The 23,191-nt window shown below is 37.3% G+C and overlaps 1 protein-coding gene across 1 annotated transcript in view; it reads left to right on the top strand.

Moving 5' to 3' along the window:
* The window catches only part of ASIC5 (acid sensing ion channel subunit family member 5), a 36,768-nt gene extending 21,508 nt beyond the window's left edge, over window positions 1–15,260 (top strand). The window contains exons 5-10 of the mRNA XM_055274061.1: window positions 1,120–1,269; window positions 2,595–2,742; window positions 6,224–6,280; window positions 8,210–8,378; window positions 13,071–13,162; window positions 14,943–15,260. Coding sequence (XP_055130036.1) covers window positions 1,120–1,269; window positions 2,595–2,742; window positions 6,224–6,280; window positions 8,210–8,378; window positions 13,071–13,162; window positions 14,943–15,133 — 807 coding nt within the window. The 3' untranslated portion in view covers window positions 15,134–15,260. The remainder of the gene's footprint in view (window positions 1–1,119; window positions 1,270–2,594; window positions 2,743–6,223; window positions 6,281–8,209; window positions 8,379–13,070; window positions 13,163–14,942) is intronic.
* Window positions 15,261–23,191: the final 7,931 nt, after the last annotated feature.

The raw sequence follows: 23,191 nt of genomic DNA, 5'->3' as shown, positions 1-23,191 counted from the left end.
TTACTCCTGAACCAGATTGGTCCTCCTGTGTTGCAGCTACCTGGCACAGTGTGTTAGGGGCTCAAGATGCAAGAGCGGTTGGCTCCTAATATGCACCTGCCAGCTGAGATTAGACCCTAAGTATATTCTTCTGAGGGGGATACTTAGTTAGAGCCACTGCACATTTTAGGGAGCATTCCTCCCAGACACCCCCATGTGATTCTTAGTCACCTGAGAATGCCCAAAAGGCTTAGGGGAGCAAGGTGCTCTATTTCTTTGGAGTGGAAAATGCTATACTCATGAGCTAGAGGGTTCTGAGTTGGTCAAATCCAATGAGAGAAAAAACCAAAACACACACACACACAAACCCAACAAGACAGAAACAAACAACAAAACAGTTAAGCAAAACTAATAATGATCACACAAATTATATGATTTCTGAGCGCTCTAAGTGTAAGCAGAAATTAACACCAGCTTGTTGTTAATGCTAACTTTGGTTCTTTAAAAAGAATTTGCAAGAAAGAATCCCAAACCAGTTTTCTCACCTAGTGATGGGGCCCAAGCTGAAGACTGCTCTCTGCCGATGCAGAAGCAGGCAGGTTCACCTTCCTTGATGGAAGCGAGTGGAAACTCCCACAACAAAAGGAGGTTTTTTGTTGTTGTTTTTAACAGCGAATGAACCTCAGACCCCCAAATGAAAAACAATGGAAGATCAGGGATCCCTGGAGGAAAGAGTTCCTGGACTTCAGCAGTCATCCTATTGGTTTGGGCTATAAGGTGCCCAAGCTGGTACCAACCACTGATAGGCTAGCTGCTGCAGGTCAGGTCACCCTCACTCAGGATCCCTTTGTGGTTACCAGACGTCAATCAAAAAAAATGATGAGACAAGCCTCAATTATTTCAGGACTGTCCTGAGTAGACCCCGCCTTGGAGGGACCCAGGATATTTTCCTTTCACAGATTCAACCACTAAAGTATGTCTTTAATTTTCACACACTTTAGACAAAAAGAGATTGAAATATAACATAAAATATTTAGGATTAGTCAAATGCTATCATGAGATGATAAAACTAAATCCTAAACTTGTATAGAACTGATATAGTCAATTTGCAATTTGGGCAAAAACATATTTTTGTTTCAGGAGGCATTCACTGATAGCCCAGCCCTTGGTTTCGTTGATGCTGGGATCATCTTTGTTATCCATTCACCAAAGAAGGTGCCACAGTTTGATGGGTTAGGCTTGTTGTCACCTGTGGGAATGCACGCAAGGGTAACCATCCGCCAAGTGAAGGTAAATACTCGAGTCTGAGGAAATTAGGTGGGGTAGTGAATGCATCAAACACATAAGTAATGCTTTTCACTAGAAATTCCTTTCTCCCATGCCTGTAAAACACCATTAGAAATTCCAAAATTTCATTTCAGATTCTTTTCCTTTATCTGAAGGTACATGATTAGTGGAAACAGAAACTATATAAGTGAAAGCTGGTAAGCCTATCAAATCCAAACTTTACATTTCATTAGAAATGGAAAGAGTCATTAACTATAAAGAGGTACCTAAGTTGCTGAGCTATGATTCTTCAGTGAGACTCTCTGGGAAGGAGAAAATTAGTGGGAAAAGCAGGAATCTTGGAGTCAGGCTGGTCTGGTAGGTTTCTGTTTGCCAGCCACTTACTTGCTCAGTAACTTCTTTAATTACCTTCCTGAATTTGCATCTCCTCTCTGCACAAATAGGGAAGGGGTAATATTTTCCTTTCATAGTAAGGAAGTTTAAGTGAAGTACCATAAAGAAAGCACTTACCATTGATAGACACAGGAGACAGCCAAGGGCCCCTGGTGAAACCCCGCCTTCAAGCCTAAAACAGCCTGAAGGCTGAAAAACTGGACTGCTTGTCCTAGATGAAGGCCGCCCTTTCCACCCTGATTCTTTCTGAAAAACGCCCACATGCACATTGGGAGGAAGGGGTGGAGCCTTGGGAAGTTTGCACTGTTTGCAGTGGGGAGGAGCCTGGCCTCTCCTGTTCTGTGTGGTGGCCTGAGATTCGGTCTGTGACGTGGGAACCCTACCAGCAGGACTCTCTCTCACCTAGCTGAGAGTCATTTTTCTTTTTTCCTTTTCACCCAGTAAATTCCATTTTCCTCACCCTTCTATGTGTCTGCGAGCCTCATTTTTCCTGGTCTTGTGACAAGAGCCCAGTTTTAGCTGAACTAAGGAGAAAGTTCTGCAACACCATGTTGCCTGGCACATAATAGTTGCTTATTAAAGGATCTTTTTAAAATGTGATTTTGGTTGCTGTTTTGTAGGTAAGCTGATTACTACAGTAATATAACATTTACATAAATGATATTTTTTCCTTATATGAGTTGATTTTTAGAATACTCAGTGTGTCTGACTTTATTAATTCACATTTGGGATATATGTTTAAGGATCACTATTATACTTAGCTTCAAGGAATTTCAGGTCAATAGAGTAGGCAAAATAGACAAATGTAACCAATTTTGGTTTTGAAAATTGAAGAGCTCTGAGAGCAAAATAAAAATGTGTACCAGCTTCTTGATGGAAAATGAGTGAATTGATGTAAACAAATCTCCTGAACCCAGTATTTGTCTTATCTTAAGACAGTTCATCAAGAATACCCTTGGGGAGAATGCAATCCTAACATCAAGCTGCAGAATTTTAGCAGCTACAGTACTTCCGGTTGCTTGAAGGAATGCAAAGCCCAGCACATAAAAAAGCAATGTGGATGTGTGCCTTTTCTTCTTCCCGGTAAATAAAGACTAACTGCCCCCTGACTTAACTAGACAGTTAAGTGTTTCTTAGAGGGTTACAAAAGTCTGGGAGAAATAGAGTATTGAAATACAAATGGAATATTAAGTATTATTAAGTGTAATTACAGATGCTGCTGACCCATTCACAGAAAAATTATTATATTCTTAAGCCTGTTCCTTCTCTTTGCAGACTAAAATGACAACTAATGACAAAGTCACCAGAAGTTTAGTCCTAAATTTCTTTGAATTTTATGTTTATATTTACTTAATTTGAAACAGAGCAAATCAACATATCACTAAATTGTTTTCCATTCTTATGAAATTCTACACTGGAAAATTATCCATTTGCCAAGTACAACTTCGACTGACAAATTTTACATTCTAAAATCATAGCAGAGATTTCTGGAAAAGCAAATTGCGTTATCAGGATGGGGCCGCAATACTTATTCCCAAAGGCTAAAATTTGATGGTCTCAAATATCTAAAACAGCACACCAAGGTTTTCTTAATTTTGAAAGAAAAATTAGATCATGGATATGTCTTACCAAGCCTGAAGATTTCACTGTTGAAAAGTTGTTTTCTTTGGGACTGTAAAATTAACTTCAGGCCTCCTTTTCATACAATTTGCAACTTTTCCAGAACCATGGGTGAGAGGGAAGCATTCAAGGAAGCAATGGAGCAGGGTGAATAAGAGCTGGATCTCAACTAGGCTGCTCATGTCAGCTCCACAATTTCTCCCCTAGGTGATCTTGAACAAGTGACCTAACCTCTCTCCTCTGCTGTCAAATGGAGGAGAGGATAATAATCCCATCTTATAGGGTTGTTGTAAGAATGAAAGGGGTATATAAGTGGTTCAAATAGTGCCTGGCACAGAATATGGTCTATGTAAATGTCAGATATTTTTATTCAGGTCTCTTACATGCCCCTCCCACAGCCTATCTAGAAAGATATATTCTAACACAATCTACCTGCCAAAATATTGTAACTGCCCGACGGGCTCACCTTGCCTGCTGCCTAGACAGAGCTGATTTATCAAGACAAAGGAACTGCAATATAGAAAAACTAATTCATGCAGAGCTGGCTGTGAGGCAGACTGGAGTTTTATTAGGACTCAAATCAGTCTCCCTGAGTATCCGGAGATAAGAGTTTTTAAGGATAATTTGGTGGGTAGGGGACCAGTGAACCAGTGAATCAGGGGTTCTGATTGGTCAGATCAGAGATGAAATCATATGGAGTTGCAGCTGTCTTTTTGCACTGAGTCATTTCCTGGGTAGGGGTCACAAAACCAGATGGGCCAGATTTTTGATCTGGGTGGTGCCAGCTGATCATTGGAGGCAGGGTCTGCAACATATCTCAAGCACTGATCTTAGCTTTTGCAATAGTAATGTTATCATTATAAGCAATTTGGGGAGGTTTAGAATCTTGCACCCTCCAGCTGCATGACCCTAAACATAATTTCTAATCTTGTGGCTAATTTGTTAGCCCTACAAAGGCAATCTAGTCCCCAGGCAGGATGGGGGTTTGTTTTGGGAAAGGGCTTTATTGTCTTTGTTTCAGAGCCAAGCCATAAACTAAGTTCCTCCCAAAGTTAGTTCAGCTAATGCCCAAGAATGAACAAGGACAATTTGGAGGTTGGAAGCAAGATGGAGTCAGTTAGGTCAAATCTCTTTCTCTGTAATAATAAAAGTAAAAAATATATAAAATATAAATATAAAATATTTTATATTTTAATATATTATATATTAAATATATATTAATATATATTCAATATATAATATTAATATCATTATATTATTATTATATTGAATATATTATATGTTTAATATATAATATTAATATATTAAATATATATTTAATATATTATATAAATATTAATATATTAAATATATATTTAATATATTATATATTTATATATATAAATATATATAAAAATAATAAAAGTAAAAAAGATATAAATTTTGCAAAAGTGGTTTCATTATTTTTCAGAGGTTTCCAGAATCATCACATCCTTCTTTTTAGTATCCAGATTATTGATCTCTGACCCCTCCAAAAACTGCTGTTCTATATAAAACTGCTGGCTCTGACTCTGATTTCTCATTCCTAATTTATTGGCAAAGTTACTGAAAGAAATCTGAATTGTTTCATGCTGAATAATGTTTACAATTTTAAAAGTTATTATAATTAAACAAAAACCTACTGGCTAATGTGGACCAGAAACTAGGCAAGGTGCTATATAAAACACAAAGAATGATATTTGCATGAACTTTAGGATATATATCAAATGCATTCAGGAATATGATCTTATTGGGTTACATTCTCACACATCCCTTTAAGTGTACTGACATATGAATAAATGGAAGATTCTAAACGTTAAACAAATTCGCTGAGGTAATTCCACTAACAATTTGAGGAAGCAATCTCCAAAACAGCTTTTCAGATATTGGTTATTTCCAAAATTTCATTGTTCTTTTGTTTGTTTGTTTTTCTTTTTGTTTTCTTTTCTGTGTTCCATCTACCATCTTTTTTTTTCTGAATTGTTCTTTATAATGGAAGAAATATTATTGCTAGAGCAAGAAATAATTCAGAAAAATGAGACTTTTTCCTAACTCAGTGTTGGAGGTAGATTTTTTTTTTTACTTATTTTATTTTATTCATAAAGAGCACTTCCTTATAGTTAGCCAAACATTCCACAAATTGTCCACACATTGTAAGTGGACAATCTCCTTTGGTTATTTGCAACATTACTGACTAAACATTGTGGCTAACTGCTGAGTCACATGGACTATAGCAATAGACAAATATTGTATTAAGGCTAAAAGACTAAGGCTTTAGAATCAGCCTGAGGAGTAAACCCAGCTCTGATACATAGTGATTTTACTACTTATCTCACAATCCATAGTGGGTACTTAACAATGATTGGTACTTACTTGCCCCCTCCCCATCCTACCTCTGGAATGGCAGTCTGTCAGAAACGTGTGTGTGTGTGTGTGTGTGTGTGTGTGTAAATGGATAGAGGGAGCAGGATGCATGATATACAGAATGTGCCACGGTTCCCCTAACTGTGTGGTCTTGAGCAAGCCACTTTCTGAGGCTTAGTTTCTTTATCTGTAAAATGAAAATTCTCATATCACAGGATTGTGAACCGCATCAAATGAGATGATAACTGTGAAAGTAATTTTAAATTTGAAAACTACTCACATTTTAAAATTATTATTCTCACTTAAAGATTTTAGAGTGATATAGACAGATGGAAAGAGGTATGGAAAGAAACAAAAGCATTATTCTTCCTCCCAGCACATATTTTCACTGAATACTAACATGATTCCATAGTTTCGCTTATGAAAGAATAGATGTTCATATAGATGAATGGGTGGGTGGATGAATGGATGGATAGACGTAGATAAGAAAGCTATTTTTGTCATTAGATCACTTATTTTACAAAATGTAAAGTCTCTATATGTTACACTTATTATTTTTAAGGAAATGGGATAGAATGTGACCTACAAAAGTACTTCAGCTGTGTTTCTCCTGTACTTGGTAAGTGCTTAATTTACTTTTATTTTCAGAATTTATATTAAAGTTGCTCAAAGTAATATAAGACATTAAGTCAAACTATGGATAGCCCAGAAATTAAACAGAATATAGTATATAAGAGAAGATCTTTTTGTGTGTTCTTAAATAGTAGCTCACAAACACAGGCAGTACACACATACCAAAAAAAAACCCTCTGATATTAAGCCACAGCTAAATTTTTAAATTTTGTTCTTTTTTATAATCAAAATATCCTAGTTGTTTTTTATTGTTCCACAAATAAAACATGTTTATTGTGAATAGTTAAAATACTACAGAATAGAAAGGAAATCATGTAAAAATATGTAGAAGTTTTATTACTGAGAACTCCTCTCACTCTTTGGGAATAATCCTTCATTCATTCACTTCATTGCATGTACATGGCATATAAAATTTTTTCATAAATAGAATTATAACTGTACATGCCATATTTATTGGGGACAAGTTCTATTAAAGAGCTCCCCCCTTTTTTTTTGGCTTTTGCTTTCACACCTCTTACCTTAACCTACAACAATTGCCAACACTTTAGTATATCCTACTGTAACTTTCTCCACATACACATCTCCATATTTATCACTTGAAGTCATTGGTTGTTTTATTAAAATGGAATCCCAGTATATACCCTTCTATGCAACTTGCTTTTCTAACCCATTGTGGAAATATCTCCAGGGTAGCAGGAATAGATTTAAAAGGTTCTTTTCAATGGTTGTAAAATATTTCAAGGGATGGCTATAGGTAGAAGGAATCTCTTTTTTATATAGATCACAGGCTGAATATGCAAAAGCCATATTACTAACCGATAGACTTGAAATGATGTTGCCAGATTTCTTCGTATTTCTTATCCCCGTTGGAGGCTGGAGGGAGAGCTTGGGGAAAAAAACCATGCATGCAGTTCAGCAGGGACTGTTGTGGGATAAAGGGGTCAGAAGAGTGTGTGTGTTTGTGTGTGTGAGAGAGTATTATGTACATGAGAGTATATGTGTGTAAGTGTGTGTGTGTGACAGTATGTGTATGTGAGCCTATGTGCGTATGGGAGTGTATGAGTGCATGTGAGTGTAGGGAAAGAGTGGTGGTCTTTACCGGCAATGCTGAAGAACTAGCAGATACATGCTTTGACTTCTCCCAGAGAAGTCAGAGTTAGAGTCTGAAAAACAAACCCAAAGTTGGTCAGTAACCAGGAGGTCTTGGTAAACAACTGGTTCATGAGAATAAAGGGCTTCAGTATCAAAACCAAAGGAAAAACAAGAAGCTGAGTATCTACCATGAATGAGGAGCAGTGAGAATGGGCACTGAGACGTGGTCCAAAGGGAAGCTGGAGACAAACACTAGCTGCTGCAGGGACTTTTTTCCAGCAGGCATTTGCATGGATAGCCTGGTTGCGCTGAAGGAGCCAAGAGAGATCACAGAACAGAGAACCTCAGTGGTTGATTTGGAAGTGACTGGGCCAACAGAAATAAGGGACTGCAAATACTCAGGAGCACATTTCATACCATTGTATGTTGAGACAAATCTGAAGATATTTTGTGTAAACCTGAGGCATTGGCTTGCAGGATTGTTTGACTGTCCCTCTCAAAGTGACATGGGGTCACACACTTTCCATCTTTCTTCTGTCCAAATATCTGATATTTTACAGAAATAGACCCAGATGCTTCCTGAAAAGAATTTCTTAAATCCAATAAAGATCCCAATCCAGTGACTGAATGAATTCAAAGATAAGAACTTCCAGGCCTTATATTGTATCTCCTCTGCTATATTCAGAGTAACATAAAAACACCATTTGTTGTTAGTAACCACTTTTTTTAACATTGAAAGTGAAATGATAAACTTTATAAAACTATCCTACCCATGATGAAATATTTCTCTTCTCTGAATTCCTTGTCCTGATTTTCATTTCAGACCACATTGAACTTAAGGATTTATGTACAGTGGGAACACATAACTCTAGCTGCCCCGTTTCTTGTGAAGAAACAGAATACCCGGCCACTATTTCTTATTCCTCTTTTCCAAGTCAAAAAGCTTTGAAATATCTTTCCAATAAGTTGAATCAAAGCCGGAAATACATCAGGTAATCTTACCAGCCTTTTAAATTATTGATAATTAACATAGATTTTTTTCTTTATTGAAAACCCCCAGAGACTCAGGAAATGAAATTCTGATCAATCAAGGGAGGCAATGGCTTTTTTCACTGAACTAACAATGAAACCATAGAATTTTAAAAGTAGATAAGATCATATCTTTCAACTCCTTACTTTAATTGTGTGAAAAGGAAAATGATGCTTGCTTGAGTAATTTGCTCATGATCAAAACTTTATTGCCCAAACTGGGGAAAATAATAATGTTGACTGATAATAATGGATGCCTTAAAATATGAAAATTTCCTACCTGTACATTATACGCTTTGAGTCTTCTAATAACTGTACAAGGTACATGAAACAGAAATTAATATTCTAATTTTACAGAAGAGGAAACTGAAGGACATTGTATTTTAAGAAATGGTTCTGTGAAGGTAGTCAGGGCCCCAGAAAGAAGTTATGCCCAAGAACTCTGACGCTGGTCCCCATGTCTTTGCAACTCAGGTACATAATTCCACTTCCCCTGATTAACTGAGAATTAAATGAGACCTCTTTCTGCTACACCATACTGCCTCTTAAAAATTACAAATCAAGCTTCATAAATAACTCTTTGTTTTTTAACAGGGAAGCAACTTGAGCATTTCTCTTTGTTTCTTCTTTGTATTTTTAGGACTAGGACATGAAGCAGCAATATATACAGTATATTGGTATTTGTAGTTATATCTTTTAAAATAAAAATATGTTAACTAAGTTAAGGTTGATGTACATTTTCACAGGTGTGTACATAATTTGGAAATCATGCTTTGATTCCAATGTTAGCCTTGTGCTTACTCTAATAAAATACAAAAAGATATTCCCATGTAAATGCTGAGGTAATAAAGTGGTCTTTACAGAAAGAAAAAGCATTTTCACCAAAACAGGGCTAATGGAGTGATTTTAAACAGCAGATAAAATGATAAACAGCTGTAAAATTTACAATTATGTTTGTTTACACTTCTGACTCCAGCACAGACATCTATTTATATATTTTGTTTTAATGTGGGAAACGGATTTGCTTTTAATATTGTCCCTGATGTATTTAAATATGACTTTGAAGAGCACTTCCTGTGTCTTTTGGTTGATAGAAATCTCCTGAGTTTCATAGTTATTTAATATACAGAGAAAGTAGGCATGATTTTGGAGACATACTGGTGAATCAGAAAAGAAAGCCATGTATGAAACAAGAGGATCTTGGGGAATGCTGTTTTTTTCTTTTTTTGCCCAAAACTCAGATTATTCTTGAAACAGGAGAATTCCCTGATTCCCCTTGCAGAATGTGCAACAGGGTGTTGCTTGCCTGTTCGGTATCCCTGCAGCTCAAACTCTTATGGAGAGCATGCAGACAGGCAGGTGCAGAGGCCAGGGGGAGTGCTTTGGGCTCCTGCCCCATGGTAGTGACTAGGAGTGGGTGCCTGCAACCCTAGGATTACAAAGCTCTTTCAGCTTTGCTGTCTACAGATGGCTGGAGGGTTAATCAGCTCAATGGACCCTCTGCCTTATCGCAAGGGCAGAGGGCCAGTGTGACAGCCTTCTGTATCCCAAGCTCTTGCCCAGTGTCCCAGAAGAATCGGATTACACACGGGCTGGAAGGATGAGTGCAAGGTTTTATTGAGTGGTGAAGGTGGCTCTCAGTGAGATGGATCAGGAGGCAGAAGCGGGTATGGAGTGGGACTGCAATCTTCGCATGGAGTCAGGCAGCCTATGGCTAGATTCTTCTCTGAACATCCCCGGCCGAACTCCCCTTGGTGTTCAGATGTGCCTCCTCTTCTCTCTTACTCTGCCGCATCATTTTGCCATCACTGGTTTGTTGATCTGCTGGTCTGCTGGCCTCTTCTAGAGCTTGGGGTTTGGGTTTCATATGGAGGCAGGATAGGGGATGTAGTGGGCCAAAATGCAACTTTTTGGGTGCAAAACCAGAAATGCCTGTTCTCATTTAGGGCCAGGGGTATCCAGGCCTGAGGGTGGGCCTTTGCCAGGGAACCGCCCTCTTCTACCCAGTATTTTTCTGTTTCCTGCCCATATAATTATGAATAGTTCTCCAATTAATCCTATCACATAATGTACATGTAGGGACCTTACATGGTTTTAAATAGTGGAGGCCATTACCAGGAAGACTAAGGTGAGCAGCTGAACAAAGGTGGCTGGACTCAGGGGTTGTTCAACTCCTACATCGAGACAGTTAGAAGTCACACATATAATTAAGTAACTGGTTTGCACAAAGGTAATGGAAATCAGAAAGTGGTAAATCAGAAAACAGAAATGCACTTTGTCAGGACGGCAAATGTGAAATGTTAGCAGCAGTCATTTTAAAAGAAGCAGCTCCTAACTTAATCATGAAGCTGTATGTGTGTCTTACCTGGGAGAGAAATAAATGCTACTTCATGGTCAATCCAGGGCCTCATGAGGCTGCTGCTGGACCTCAAAATGTTGAGAGGCTTATCTTGACTGTAGCAGGCAGTATGGAGTTTACCCTTGAAGATAAGGGCAAGTTGTGTCTGAAGTTAGGACAACTTCATTAGTAAAACAAGTGAATTTTAAAAATTGTTCTGTTTTAACTTAACAAATTTTGAAATAAAAATTGTATAAAATTGTTTTCTTTATGCCAAATTAATTCATTCCCCTAATGCAGCACTCCTGTTCAAGCATCTGGAAGCTTTTTAAAAACTATTTTGTAATACAATAAAAAAATTCAGTTTTTATTTTATAATTGTGCCTCTCCTGACACAAACAAATATTTTTGGACTTAAATTCTGTTAAATCCTGAACAATTTCACTATTGCCATGAGGCACAGATTCAGTGAGATCCAAATGATTGGACAAAACAACTACCTGAGCGAAGTTGAGCAAATATCACAATATTTTTGCAGGGGACGAATTTATCTTCCCTCAAAATCACAGGTGGATAATGCTTGGAAGTGATTATGAATGTTGTGCTTGGGAAATTAAACAATATTATCAGTGCACATGCAAATTAGGAGCACAATGGGGGCCAAAGAGATTGGAATATTACTAAAATTTCTGGACTTCCAAGACAACTTTATTATTTCCATTACTTTGGGAACTGTTTTATCATTAGTAAATATCACTGTAGTCCCTGATTATCTACTTAAACATGGTACATTCTCCTGTTACTCAGGGTTAAACCAATGGAAATTAAGTAAACATATTAATGATATATTTTGAATTAAGTATATTTGGAATTATTGATTTCAAAAATTGTAAACATTAAGGAGAGTGATTTATAGCCATGTTCTTTAGGTGTATTAAAGATCACCACATAATTCTAGGAAACTCAGCTAATAGTATCCACTCTTAATGGATACTATTATTATTACTGCCATTTTAAAATCATGAGGTGCTTGGTTGCAGATTCAGCTTATAACATTGACAGGGTAATACTGATCCATTCATTTATTGGTTTCATCTTTAATTTGCTCCCTTATTTGTCCATTTTACATATATCTAAGGAACAACCTATTATTTGTTAGGATTCAGGAGTAGTCTAGGCATTAGGGATACCTCAGCGTACAAAAGACAAAAATCCTGCCTTGTGGCACTTCTGTCCACTGGGATGGAAATTGGTGACCACTGTATGTAGTCATGTCAGATGGCGTTAAGTGCTGTGTCAGGAAGGAAAGTCCTTTCTGACAATATTTGTTGAAGTGGGGTGCATTAAAGTTGGAAACAGAAAGACCAGTTAGCAGGCTATTGCAAAAATCCAGGTGAGAGGTCATGAAGTCTTGGGCAAAGGTGGTAGCTTTGAATGGGGTGAAAGGTCGTAGGAGTACAGATATATTTTGAAGGTAACACAAAAAATGGGCTTTCCTGATGGACTGGCTACGGAGTATGAAAATTTACACTATAAATAAGGGAAATGTGAAGGATTTGACTTGGAACGTATAAAGTTGGAACATCTGTTAGACATCCAAGTAGAAATATAAGAATGAACTGAATATATTATTGAAGTTCAAGGTAGGGGTCTAGGCTGGAGATAGAGAAAGTGAGGGCTTCCAAGACCGTGTAACGAGCTATTAATATCATTTTAAAAGATGCTTAGCCACTCTGGTCACATATGAAGATTTCAAACAGACATTAAGAAAACAGAGTCTTTGCCTAAGTATATTAATGACGTATAGTTAATAATTAGTATTCACCAGACACCCAATATACGTCAGACTCTGTGTCAATTTTGCATATACATAATTTAATTTCACCTTACTAAAACTCTGTGAGCTCAACTCTAAAATCCTGACTACTCATGAGGAAACCATGACAAAAAAACCAATGTGATTTCTTGAAGGTCATGTAAGTAACAAAAGACAGAATCAAGATTTGAATGAAAATCAAACACACATTTAAATGTTCGTAAATATTTTATTCAGTAGATATTTACATTTAATGTCTTTTTCTAGTTTCTCAGGAATGAGATGCAGAAAAATTATTGGGGAAAATTATTTTTTCTTAAAAACCAACATGACAAAATGCCTTCTACATCCTGCTAATCGTGATTAATATTAAAAACAATTCTGTCTCCAGTTTAACATTAAATAGCATATAAAACAAAAATGAATATTACCTTTATTCGATGGGAATTAAAAGTAATGCTGACAATCTTAAGCTATATTAACTCTATTTTTTATCCCTAGTGAGAATCTTGTAAAAATTGAAATTAACTATAGTGACCTAAACTATAAGATAACCCAGCAGCAAAAGGCAGTGAGTGTGTCTGAGTTACTTGGTAAGTGTTATTTAATTGCTCCTTATTTTTATTTATTTATTTATTTATTTTGAGACAGAATCTTCCTCTGTAGCCCAGGCTGGAGTGCAGTGGTGCCATCTCGGCTCACTGTAAGCTCCGCTTCCCAGGGGGTTCACATCATTCTCCTGCCTCAGCCTCCCGAGTAGCTGGGACTACAGGCGCCTGCCACCACACCTGGCTAATTTTTTGTATTTTTAGTAGAGACGGGGTTTCACCGTGTTAGCCAGGATGGTCTCGATCTCCTGACCTCGTGATCCACCCACCTCAGCCTCCCAAAGTGTTGAGATTACAGGCATGAGCCACCGCGCCCGGCCTAATTGCTCCTTATTTTTAAAAATTTTTTCGGTTTTTTTTCTTTGATATTTAAGGTTTAGCTTATCAATGGAGGACAAGAATCAATTGAACTTGTCATTCAGCTGCTATTTAAATCTGACGTATTTCCACTCCCTAGAAAACACTGTACAACCTCACATGGACTTTTATAAAGGAAAGGCTGGTGGTGTTTCATCTCCTACTCACACTCACATCAAACTTTACCATTAGATCCCTCATCAAGTGACTTTGTAGAATGTTTCAGCAATCCTACACCTGGGTAAATGTCAGCCACCTCATACCTCCACACAGGGCTCTACCCTAGAGTGGCTTAAAAAGAAGAACCTGAGGAAGCAAAATTAGGCATTTCGTTTACAACCGCTGCCTGCTCACTTGCCTTATCCACATGGTCCCTAATAAACATAATAGCTAATTTCCTAGATCTCACCGCATCTTAGAGGAAGCTGTGTCAGAGACAGAAGAAGGCCTTAGACTCAGGCAAAAGTGATAGCAGTCAGACATTACAGCTGAGACCCTGAATATGGAGGAAAGATGTAAATTCACCAAAGCTCTTGGAGAAGCCTATACTTCATTATCACACTTTACAAGAACAGAATGGTGCTAAGAATGGCCTAGGGCAATGAGATTATGATTAATAATGTAATCTATTTATGAAAGCACCGCTGTAGTAGATTCAGAGAAAGTAAAAGAGTGGTTGTCATGGGCTGAGGAGAGGAAGGATGAGGAGTTAGAGTTTAATGCATACAGAGTTTCAGTTAGAGAAGATGAAAACATCCTGGAAATAGATAATGGAATGGATGCAAAACAGTGTGAACGTACTTAATGCCACAGTACTCTATACTTAAAAATGGTTAACATGGTAAATTTTATGTTATATATATTTTACCACAATAAAAAAGCACAAACAGTAAATATGAGCACAAATTTAAAAATATCAAAAAGGCAATGTTGTGTTAATATATTTTGGTTAAAGGAAATATTATGAATTCATAAAAAGAAATACAGTTTTGACACTTGATGACACAACTTGCTTGGAAATTAATTTTCTGGAAAACATCATCATCCAGTAGTGCTATCTGGATGGCACTTTTCTGCTCTTCATTTAACACCTAGAAATGAGTTTGTAATCATCTAGAATCTCTAATGAATTTACCGAGATTTTATATCCTCCAAAGTCTTAGAGTTATATGTTTGGAATCAGATTTTATGTTTGCTTTTCTTCTCTGCTTTTTATGATGATTTGTATGAATATTACTTTGATATTACCAATTGCTATTACCTTATTCATATCAAATGTTAAAATAATAAAATTAACCAATCTTCATCTCAGTTATGACTGTATTTTGCTTCAACTAATTTAACTTCTAATAATATTCGTTTTTTTATGAAAAATAATGACATTCAATCTTTATTGGTTTTATTACAGCAGATCTTGGTGGTCAGCTGGGTCTATTTTGTGGGGCCAGTCTGATCACGATCATAGAAATTATTGAATATCTATTCACCAATTTCTACTGGATATGCATTTTCTTTTTGCTGAAGATATCTGAAATGACCCAGTGGACTCCTCCACCTCAGAACCATCTGGGAAATAAAAATAGGATAGAGGAGTGTTAATGGTCACTTAGAATAAAATAATTTCTTTTCTCTTCACGATACCTTCAGATTTATCATGACTTATTGTTATGTCACTTTGCTATAGTTTTGAGAGTTCAGTAAAAACCATTAAAGATATGTATCTCTTCATCTCTTCATAAATATTTCTATCTTTCTATTTGTCTTTGTCCATGTATATATATGTGTATATATATATATATGTGTATGTATATATATATATATATATGAAATAAAGAAATAGAAATTATCTTTTTCACCTTTGTGTTCCCTGCACCTAGAACAGTCAAGATTATGTACTAGACACCTCATAAATGTTTTTCAATGAATCAATATTGGTGTAGTGAAAAAAAAGACATTTTTTATGACTAAATATGTAAACTAGACCCAATAAATAAACCATACATGAGGAAACAAAATATTTCTTTATTCAAGAAATAGTATGTATAATTTATGCTTTATAAAGTTTTAAAGCATTTTTATTTTCGTTAAGATTCAACATACTTTTTTTTCCCTTTTATCTGGAGTGTTCTATTGTAAATGACTTTTGGAGGGACAGAAATCCGTTTCCCATACAGGTGGTACTTAACATCAATCTAATTGAAAATAAAGTTAAATCTGTACTATCTTGAAAGTATGTGGCATTTTCTCATTTTTTTCCCAAGTACTTCTATTTACATATTTAGTCCAGAGAGGAAATTCAGGAGTTTCAGTGTTCTCTCTCTCCCTCGGGTAATAGACATACTTTCGGTGTCTCAGAATCTTCAATTAAAGGTGGCTTTTAGAAGATTTCTTAAACATATTTAAGAAATAATAATCACGTCAAAGAATCTATCCCCTAATTTATTCTTGGTGGTATTGCAATTTCTTCCAGATGTAAGAGAATAACTCCTAAAAGTCTTGATATTGTTTTCCAGCTTAATGATAAGCAAGTGCTAGTTCCGTGGGAATGAGGCCAGTGCAATTTGACGATACTAACATTAGGAATACGAATATCTCATGACTCAGAAATCCCAATCTTGGGTAAATACTCTGGAGAAATTCTCCCACAGATGTGGCATGCAACTTCTGACTTTATTGCAATTCCTCTACTTATCCTTTTTTTTTTTTTGAGATGGAGTCTTGCTCTTTCACCCAGGATAGAGTGTAGTGGTCTGAACTCAGCCACTGCAACCTACGCTGCAACCTCTGCCTCCAGGGTTCAAGCAATTCTCCTACCGCAGCCTCCTAAGTAGCTGGGATTACAGGTAACTGCCACCACACCTGGCTAATTTTTGTATTTGTAGTAGAGATGGGGGTTTCATCATGTTGGCTAGGCTGGTCTCGAACTCCTGACCTCAAGTGATTCACCCATCTCAGCCTCCCAAAATGCTGGGATTATAGACGTGAGCCTCCAGGCCCGGCCTACTTATCCAAATATTGATTCTAAATTATAACTATGTGCAACCCTTTGAATGCAATAACATTTTTGCTTATCTGTAGTGGTGGAGATTATGACAATTATGCATGGATCTTTTTTTTTTCCAGCTCATTAGCTATCATTAGTGTTAGTGTAGTTTATGTGTGGCCCATGAAAATTCTTACAGTGATGCCCAGGGAAGCCAAAAGCTTGGACACCCCTTAATAAACTAAGCCAGAAGATACTATTCTTTCCCCCTTTTTAAAATATATTGAAAAATCTTGACACAATTTGTATTTTGAGTGATTCATAGAAGGACTCCACAAATTTTGTTGTGTCTAACATAAAATGGGTCATGTAGCAGAATATAATTGAGAAAATGCTCCTATTTTTTGAACTTGAGGAAGTCTATGTTTTAAAAAATATTAAGTATCACATATGGCTCACTAATTTATCTTCCAATATTCCTGGGATAAGAAAATGACAAATACATATGCAGTTGACCCTTGAATAATACAAGGGTTGGGAGCACCAAGCCCCTGTGCAGTGCAAAGTCCACATATCATTACGGACTCATCCAAAAGCTAACAACTATTAGCCTACTGTTGACTGGAAGCCTTACCTAACACCAACAGTCAATTAACACATTTCGTATGTTATATGTATTATACACTGTATTCTTTTTTTTTTTTTTTTTTTTTGAGACAGAGTCTCTCTCTGTTGCCCAGGCTGGAGTGCAGTGGCAGGATCTTGGCTCACTGCAAGCTCTGCCTCCTAAGTTCGCGCAATTCTCCTGCCTCAGCCTCCTGAGTAGCTGGGATTACAGGCGCCCGCCACCACGCCTGGCTAATTTAGTAGAGATGAGGTTTCATTGTGTTAACCAGGATGGTCTTGATCTCCTGACCTCGTGATCCTCCCACCTCGGCCTCCCAAAGTGCTGGGATTACAGGCATGAGCCACCATGCCCGGCCTATAAACTGTATTCTTAAAGTGAGCTAGAGAAAAGAAAATGTTATTAAGAAAATCATGAAGAAGAGAAAACACATTTACTATTCATTAAGTGGAAGCGGATCATTATGAAGCTCTCCATTCTGTCTTCTTCATGTTGAGTAGGCTGAGGAGGAGGAGACAGGGCAAGGATTGGTCTTGCTATCTCGGGTGGCAGAGGTGGAAGAAAATCCATGTATAAGTGGACCAGTGCAGTTCAAACCCATGTTGTTCAAGGGGCAACTGTATTTTGTTTGAAAGAGATAAAATGGGGTTCTATTCCTTACCAGAGCCACTGGTAAGGAATAGAAATTCTCCCACAGATGTGGCATGCAACTTCTGACTTTATTGCAATTCCTCTACTTATCCTTACCATGTAAATGGAAGAGCTAACTAGCTGAGAATGGAGATTATTAAATTTAAGCCTCCTTAAAGGTTTGGAAAAACAGATTGTCGATCAGTTTGGTTCCCACCAACTACATTTTATTTACAAGGTGACATGCCACTGCTATTAGTATGTACCTACATGAGGTAAAAAGCTTAACATTGTATCTTATTATATCACCTAACACCCTCAAACTGGAATCCAAACACCTTTACTAAAATATGGGAAGGATGTGCTAGAGGCATGAAGAGCTGAGCTGACTCCTGAGTAAATACCTTATCTGAATATGAGGGATAGTGGAGCAGGGACACCTTTGAAACGGTTTCTGGGATATGGGGATGAGGATGAAGGTCCAAGGATACTCTGACTTTCTCACCTCAAAAACATTTTTCTTATTTTACTTCATCGAGTTGTACCAGAATTGGGATTGCACTTGTGTGCCTTGCATCCTGGGTAGAATCACCATGCAAACATTATGCCGATTCTTCAGAAAGTATAAATATTACTAAGGGAACAGATAGATTGAGTGAGGACTCCACATCATGTGGCCAGCGGAAGACTGGATGGAAATGCTGGCCCAGTGCCTCTGGTAGGAATAGTCCTATAATCTTTACCTTTCCAACAGTACTTCTTGAAAATGGACAAAAGGGGATGTTCAAGGAAGGCTGTTTCTGCTACTTGCCTGTAGATGGTAGAATGACTGAACGAGAAAAATCTCACCTGAAAAGGACGAGTCTGAGATGAGACAGGTGAAAGTGGAAAGGGAGAAACTGTGAGAGATGGGAAGACAGCACGTCAATGACAAATGGGAAAGGATGCTACTATTCTTTTCCTGAGAGAGAGCCTCAGAGCAAGACAACGAAAACTCTTAATTCTCTCAAGGTGGGGTATGGGTCAGGATCCATGCTGAGACAACCCCTGGATTTGCTTTTCCCCAAAAGTGGAGAAGTGAACTGAAGGCAAACTCTGAAGTTAACCCAACAACTCTGAGTTATTTGAAGAAAGTATATCAATCAGTATCCCTTGATGACCTGCCCAAAGAAGAGGAGGTTGGAATCATAATTTGGGTTTTTGTTTTCCTCAAGTTATGTTGATCATATCCATACTTCTGCATATCCATTTATCACGGTGATTCACCCACAGAATATTCATAAAGGACCCAGGGGACCTGGCATTACTGGAAGCTGCCCGAAAAGATAATGTAGAGATACAAGGGACAATAGATGTTTCTACACTAATGGAGCATCCCCTTCCCAAACATCCTGGGAAAGAGCACATATCCTCAGTCAGGAAGGATTTGATAAGATCTTGATTGCAATAATAGGGCAGCAACATAAAAATAAATGAGCTATCAAGCCATGAAAAGACATGAAAGAACATTAAAGGCATATTGCTAAGTGAAAGATACAAATCTGAAAAGGCTACATTCTGTAGGATTCCACCGATATAGCATGCCAGAGAAGACAAAACTATGGAAACCATAAAGAATTTTGAAATATCAGTGATTGACAGGAGCTTGAAGGAAGGAGGGAAAAATGAATAGATGAAGCACACGGGATTTTTAGGGCAGTGAAACTAGTCTGTATGATACTGTAATGTTAGATACATGTCATTATGCATTTGTCAAAATCCATAGAATGTACAACACAAAGCGTGAATCCTAACGTAAACTATGGACTTTAGTTAGTAATAAGGCATCAATATTGACTCATCGATTGCAACAAAAGTACCACAATCATACAAGATGTTAACAATAGGGGAAACTGGGGGTGGTGGATTAAGGGGGTATATGAAAGCTCTGTATTTTTCACTCAGTTTTGTGTGTGTTTGTGTGTGTGTGTGTGTGTGTAAACCTAAAACTGCTTTTAAAAATGTATTTAGGCCAGGCGCGGTGGCTCACACCTGTAATCCCAGCACTTTGGGAGGCCGAGGCGGGTGGATCACCTGAGGTCAGGAGATGGAGACCAGCCTTACCAACATGGTGAAACTCCATCTCTACTAAAAATACAAAAAATTAGCTGGGGGTGGTGGTGGGTGCCTGCAATCTCAGCTACTCAGGAGGCTGAGGCAGGAGAATTGTTTGAACCTGGGAGGCGGAGGTTGCAGTGAGCCGAGATCATACCCCTGCCTTCCAGCCTGGGCAACAGAGTGAGACTCTGTCTCAAAAAAAAAAAAAAAAAAGTGTATTTAAAAGTGGGGAGGCAGTGGCTCAAGATGATAGGGATTCCGGCTAGAGGAGTACATTTGTAGGACTATTACGTACAGACTAAGCCAATGTCAATGATTCTCTGGTAAGAACACTCATGTAACATTGCTATTTCCTGGCCAGAGTGCTGCAAATGAACAAGGAATTTTCCCATTGTACATTCAATTGGTTGGGAAGTAGATGGTCAGTGCTTCATAATGATTCCTAGTAATATGGTTTGGCTCTGTGTCCCCACCCATATCTCATCTTGAATTGTACTCCCATAATTCCCATGTGTTGTGGGAGATAATTTGAATCATGGGGGCCCTTTCCCCCATACTGTTCTCATGATAGTGAATAAGTCTCATGAGATCTGATGGTTTTATCAGGGCTTTTTGCTTTGGCATCTCCCTCAGTTTTTCTCTTGCTGACAGTATGTATGAAGTGCCTTTTGCCTCCCACCGTGATTCTGAGCCCTCCCCAGCCATGTGAAACTGTAAGTCCAATTAAATCTTTTTTTTCTTCCCAGTCTTGGCTATGTCTTCATCAGCAGTATGAAAACGGACTAACACACCTGGAATCTTATGTTGTTGAAAAAATGTATTTCTTGAAGGCTGAGTTATGGTTATGCTCCCCCTATTGTAAATGGAACCTGAAGTTTCATGAGCCTCTGGTAACTACCATAGTAGCAGGAAATGCATTTTATATAGAAAATCTGTGCCGGAAGGTTTGGGAAATAACATGATAACATCAACTGAGGTATGGTATATAAAGTAAAAATTTAATCTCTCCACTGAAGTTATATGTTAAAATAAAAGATTTATGATTTTACTTATAGACCTAAATATAAATGAAAGGAGTAGACAATAATCCTAGAATGAAGATGTGTTTGTGGAAGGAAGTACCTGAAAATCTTGTTGATGTCATATCCATGGAGATTGAATGCCAAGGAAAAAACAAAATTAAGTTTGGAAAAGTTGTATCTGCAGTTAAATACCCCTAGCAAAACCTACTCAAAGGCAGGCAAATAACGGATAAGGAAGGAAATAAGTAGTTTAAGTGGCAAAGAATTATCACAAAAAAACCTATGAAATTTTTGGACATGGCTAGCACAATTCAGATTTAACCAACATTATAGTTTGGCGTATTTCCATCCTATTTTATTTATATGAAATCATGCTATGTACATTAGCCTGAAAACTACTTTTCAATTTTACCCGTTTAAAGTGTGTTCATGTTAACAAATAAAGATCTGGTTTATTAAACTGTTGCACAAAATTACATCCATACATATATTATGGTTGATTGATTGATTTTCCCCTACAAATGCATATTTACATAGTTCCAAATTTCCACATATAACAAAAATACTGCAATGAAATTCTGTATACATTACCTTTTGGTATGTACCTGGAAGTGAAATTGATAAAATTTTGTGGTATATGCATCTTTACCTTGACTACATATTGTCAAATTGCTCCCTGACGTAACTGTACCAATTTATACAATCAATAGTAGCACATAAAAATTCAGAAATCCCCCATTATCTTGTGATAAAGATTTTTCCAAACTAATTTGTGAGCATTGATTTTTTGCTATAAAAGCTCAGTAGGCATTGAAGGGCAGATGGAATTTGATATGTCCTGGAGAACAGGACATCATGGTAAAGTAGGAAGAAGCTGCAGCTGAAAGATGACTAGGTATCTGTGTAATTTTGATTGGATTCAGAAGATAGCAAAGCTGCTACAGAAATTGTGATGCCAAAAGAGTCAACAGGGTGAATGAACAGTCACACTTATATTTTATCACCTGTAACGTGATGGAGGGTGTATTGTATGACTTTCAGGTAGGTATTGGCCAATCTACCTAATATCGATATTGACCAGCTTCTTAGGTTGTTTTGTTGTGGTGTGAAAAGATAATCGCAGTGAATGAATGTCATAGTTACTGGGGAAAGAGTATTCTAAATAAGAATAGATTTCAGATAAGCGTTGGTGAATGAATTGTATTTTAACTATTTTTCTATAAATAGTGATCCTCAGAGGTTTATGAAATTTTTTTTATCGTGAACAAAGAACAAATATTTGAAATCATTCAGAAAACAAATAAATGTATGTAGTCAGAAAGGAATAAATGGCCAGCTTTAGAAAATATGCCTAATGTAAGGACTGTTGTATCTACTTTGTTGCTTATCTTACTAAGTCATCCCATTACTAACATTATGAAAGCCTAGTAGAGCTTCACTGTTCATCTGAAGGCAGAGTGAGTGTTGGCATGTAAGACATTACCTTTAGATTTAAGGTGATAGGAAGTTTCCTTCGAAGTTTCAAGATTTAGCAAGAATTAAAATGGTCTCAATGGAATGCCTATATCCAAAATCAGAATTAAGGATGAGAAATGGGAGGAACAGAAGTCAGATGAGAAGGGATTTGTATCTCAAATTTTCACTAGAATCAACTGAGATAAATTTTACCAGAGTTGAAAGTAGGAGTAGGGAACAAATAAGAAAAAGCATTAAACACTGCCAAAGTGCTCAACAATTTCCGTAACTGGTCCAGTAATTATTCCTATAATAGTGTCCGGCAACTTTTATGCCAATCCATTATTTCATCATATCTTACACATCTGCACTAAATAAATGCCTGCAGAAAGAAGACTGTAAGTAAATTTTTAAAAATAACTCAAAGGATTCAAATGTCAATTTTAAATGACATTTAGAAATTCATAGGCTAACAAATCACAGCATACAATTCAGTTATACAGGTTTCTGTCAGTTACCACTAAGATGTCTTGAATAAATTAATATATTTTTCTAAATCACTGGCAGAGTTTCTGCCGTTACTAATGTTGTAGAAAAAACCGAGTCCTTGTCACACGACCAGGAAAAGTTAGACACACAGACACTTTGAAGTATGGGGGGGGGACAAAATTTATTGGGGCGAAAGGAAAAAACACTCTCAGCAAAGCGTGAAGTGTTCCTGTTAATAGGCCCCCATCTCACAGATTGAATCCCAGTCACTACCCAGGAATAAGAGAAGACAGTCTCCTCCCCTCCGCAAAGGGCACTCAAACGTCCCGAGGCTCCCCTCTGTCCTCCTTGTGCCC

This window comes from Symphalangus syndactylus, chromosome 4 (genome assembly GCF_028878055.3).
Source record: "Symphalangus syndactylus isolate Jambi chromosome 4, NHGRI_mSymSyn1-v2.1_pri, whole genome shotgun sequence".
Taxonomy (NCBI): domain Eukaryota; kingdom Metazoa; phylum Chordata; class Mammalia; order Primates; family Hylobatidae; genus Symphalangus; species Symphalangus syndactylus.
The sequence above is the reverse complement of the archived record's forward strand: the minus strand, read 5'-3'. Positions and strand labels throughout refer to the sequence as shown.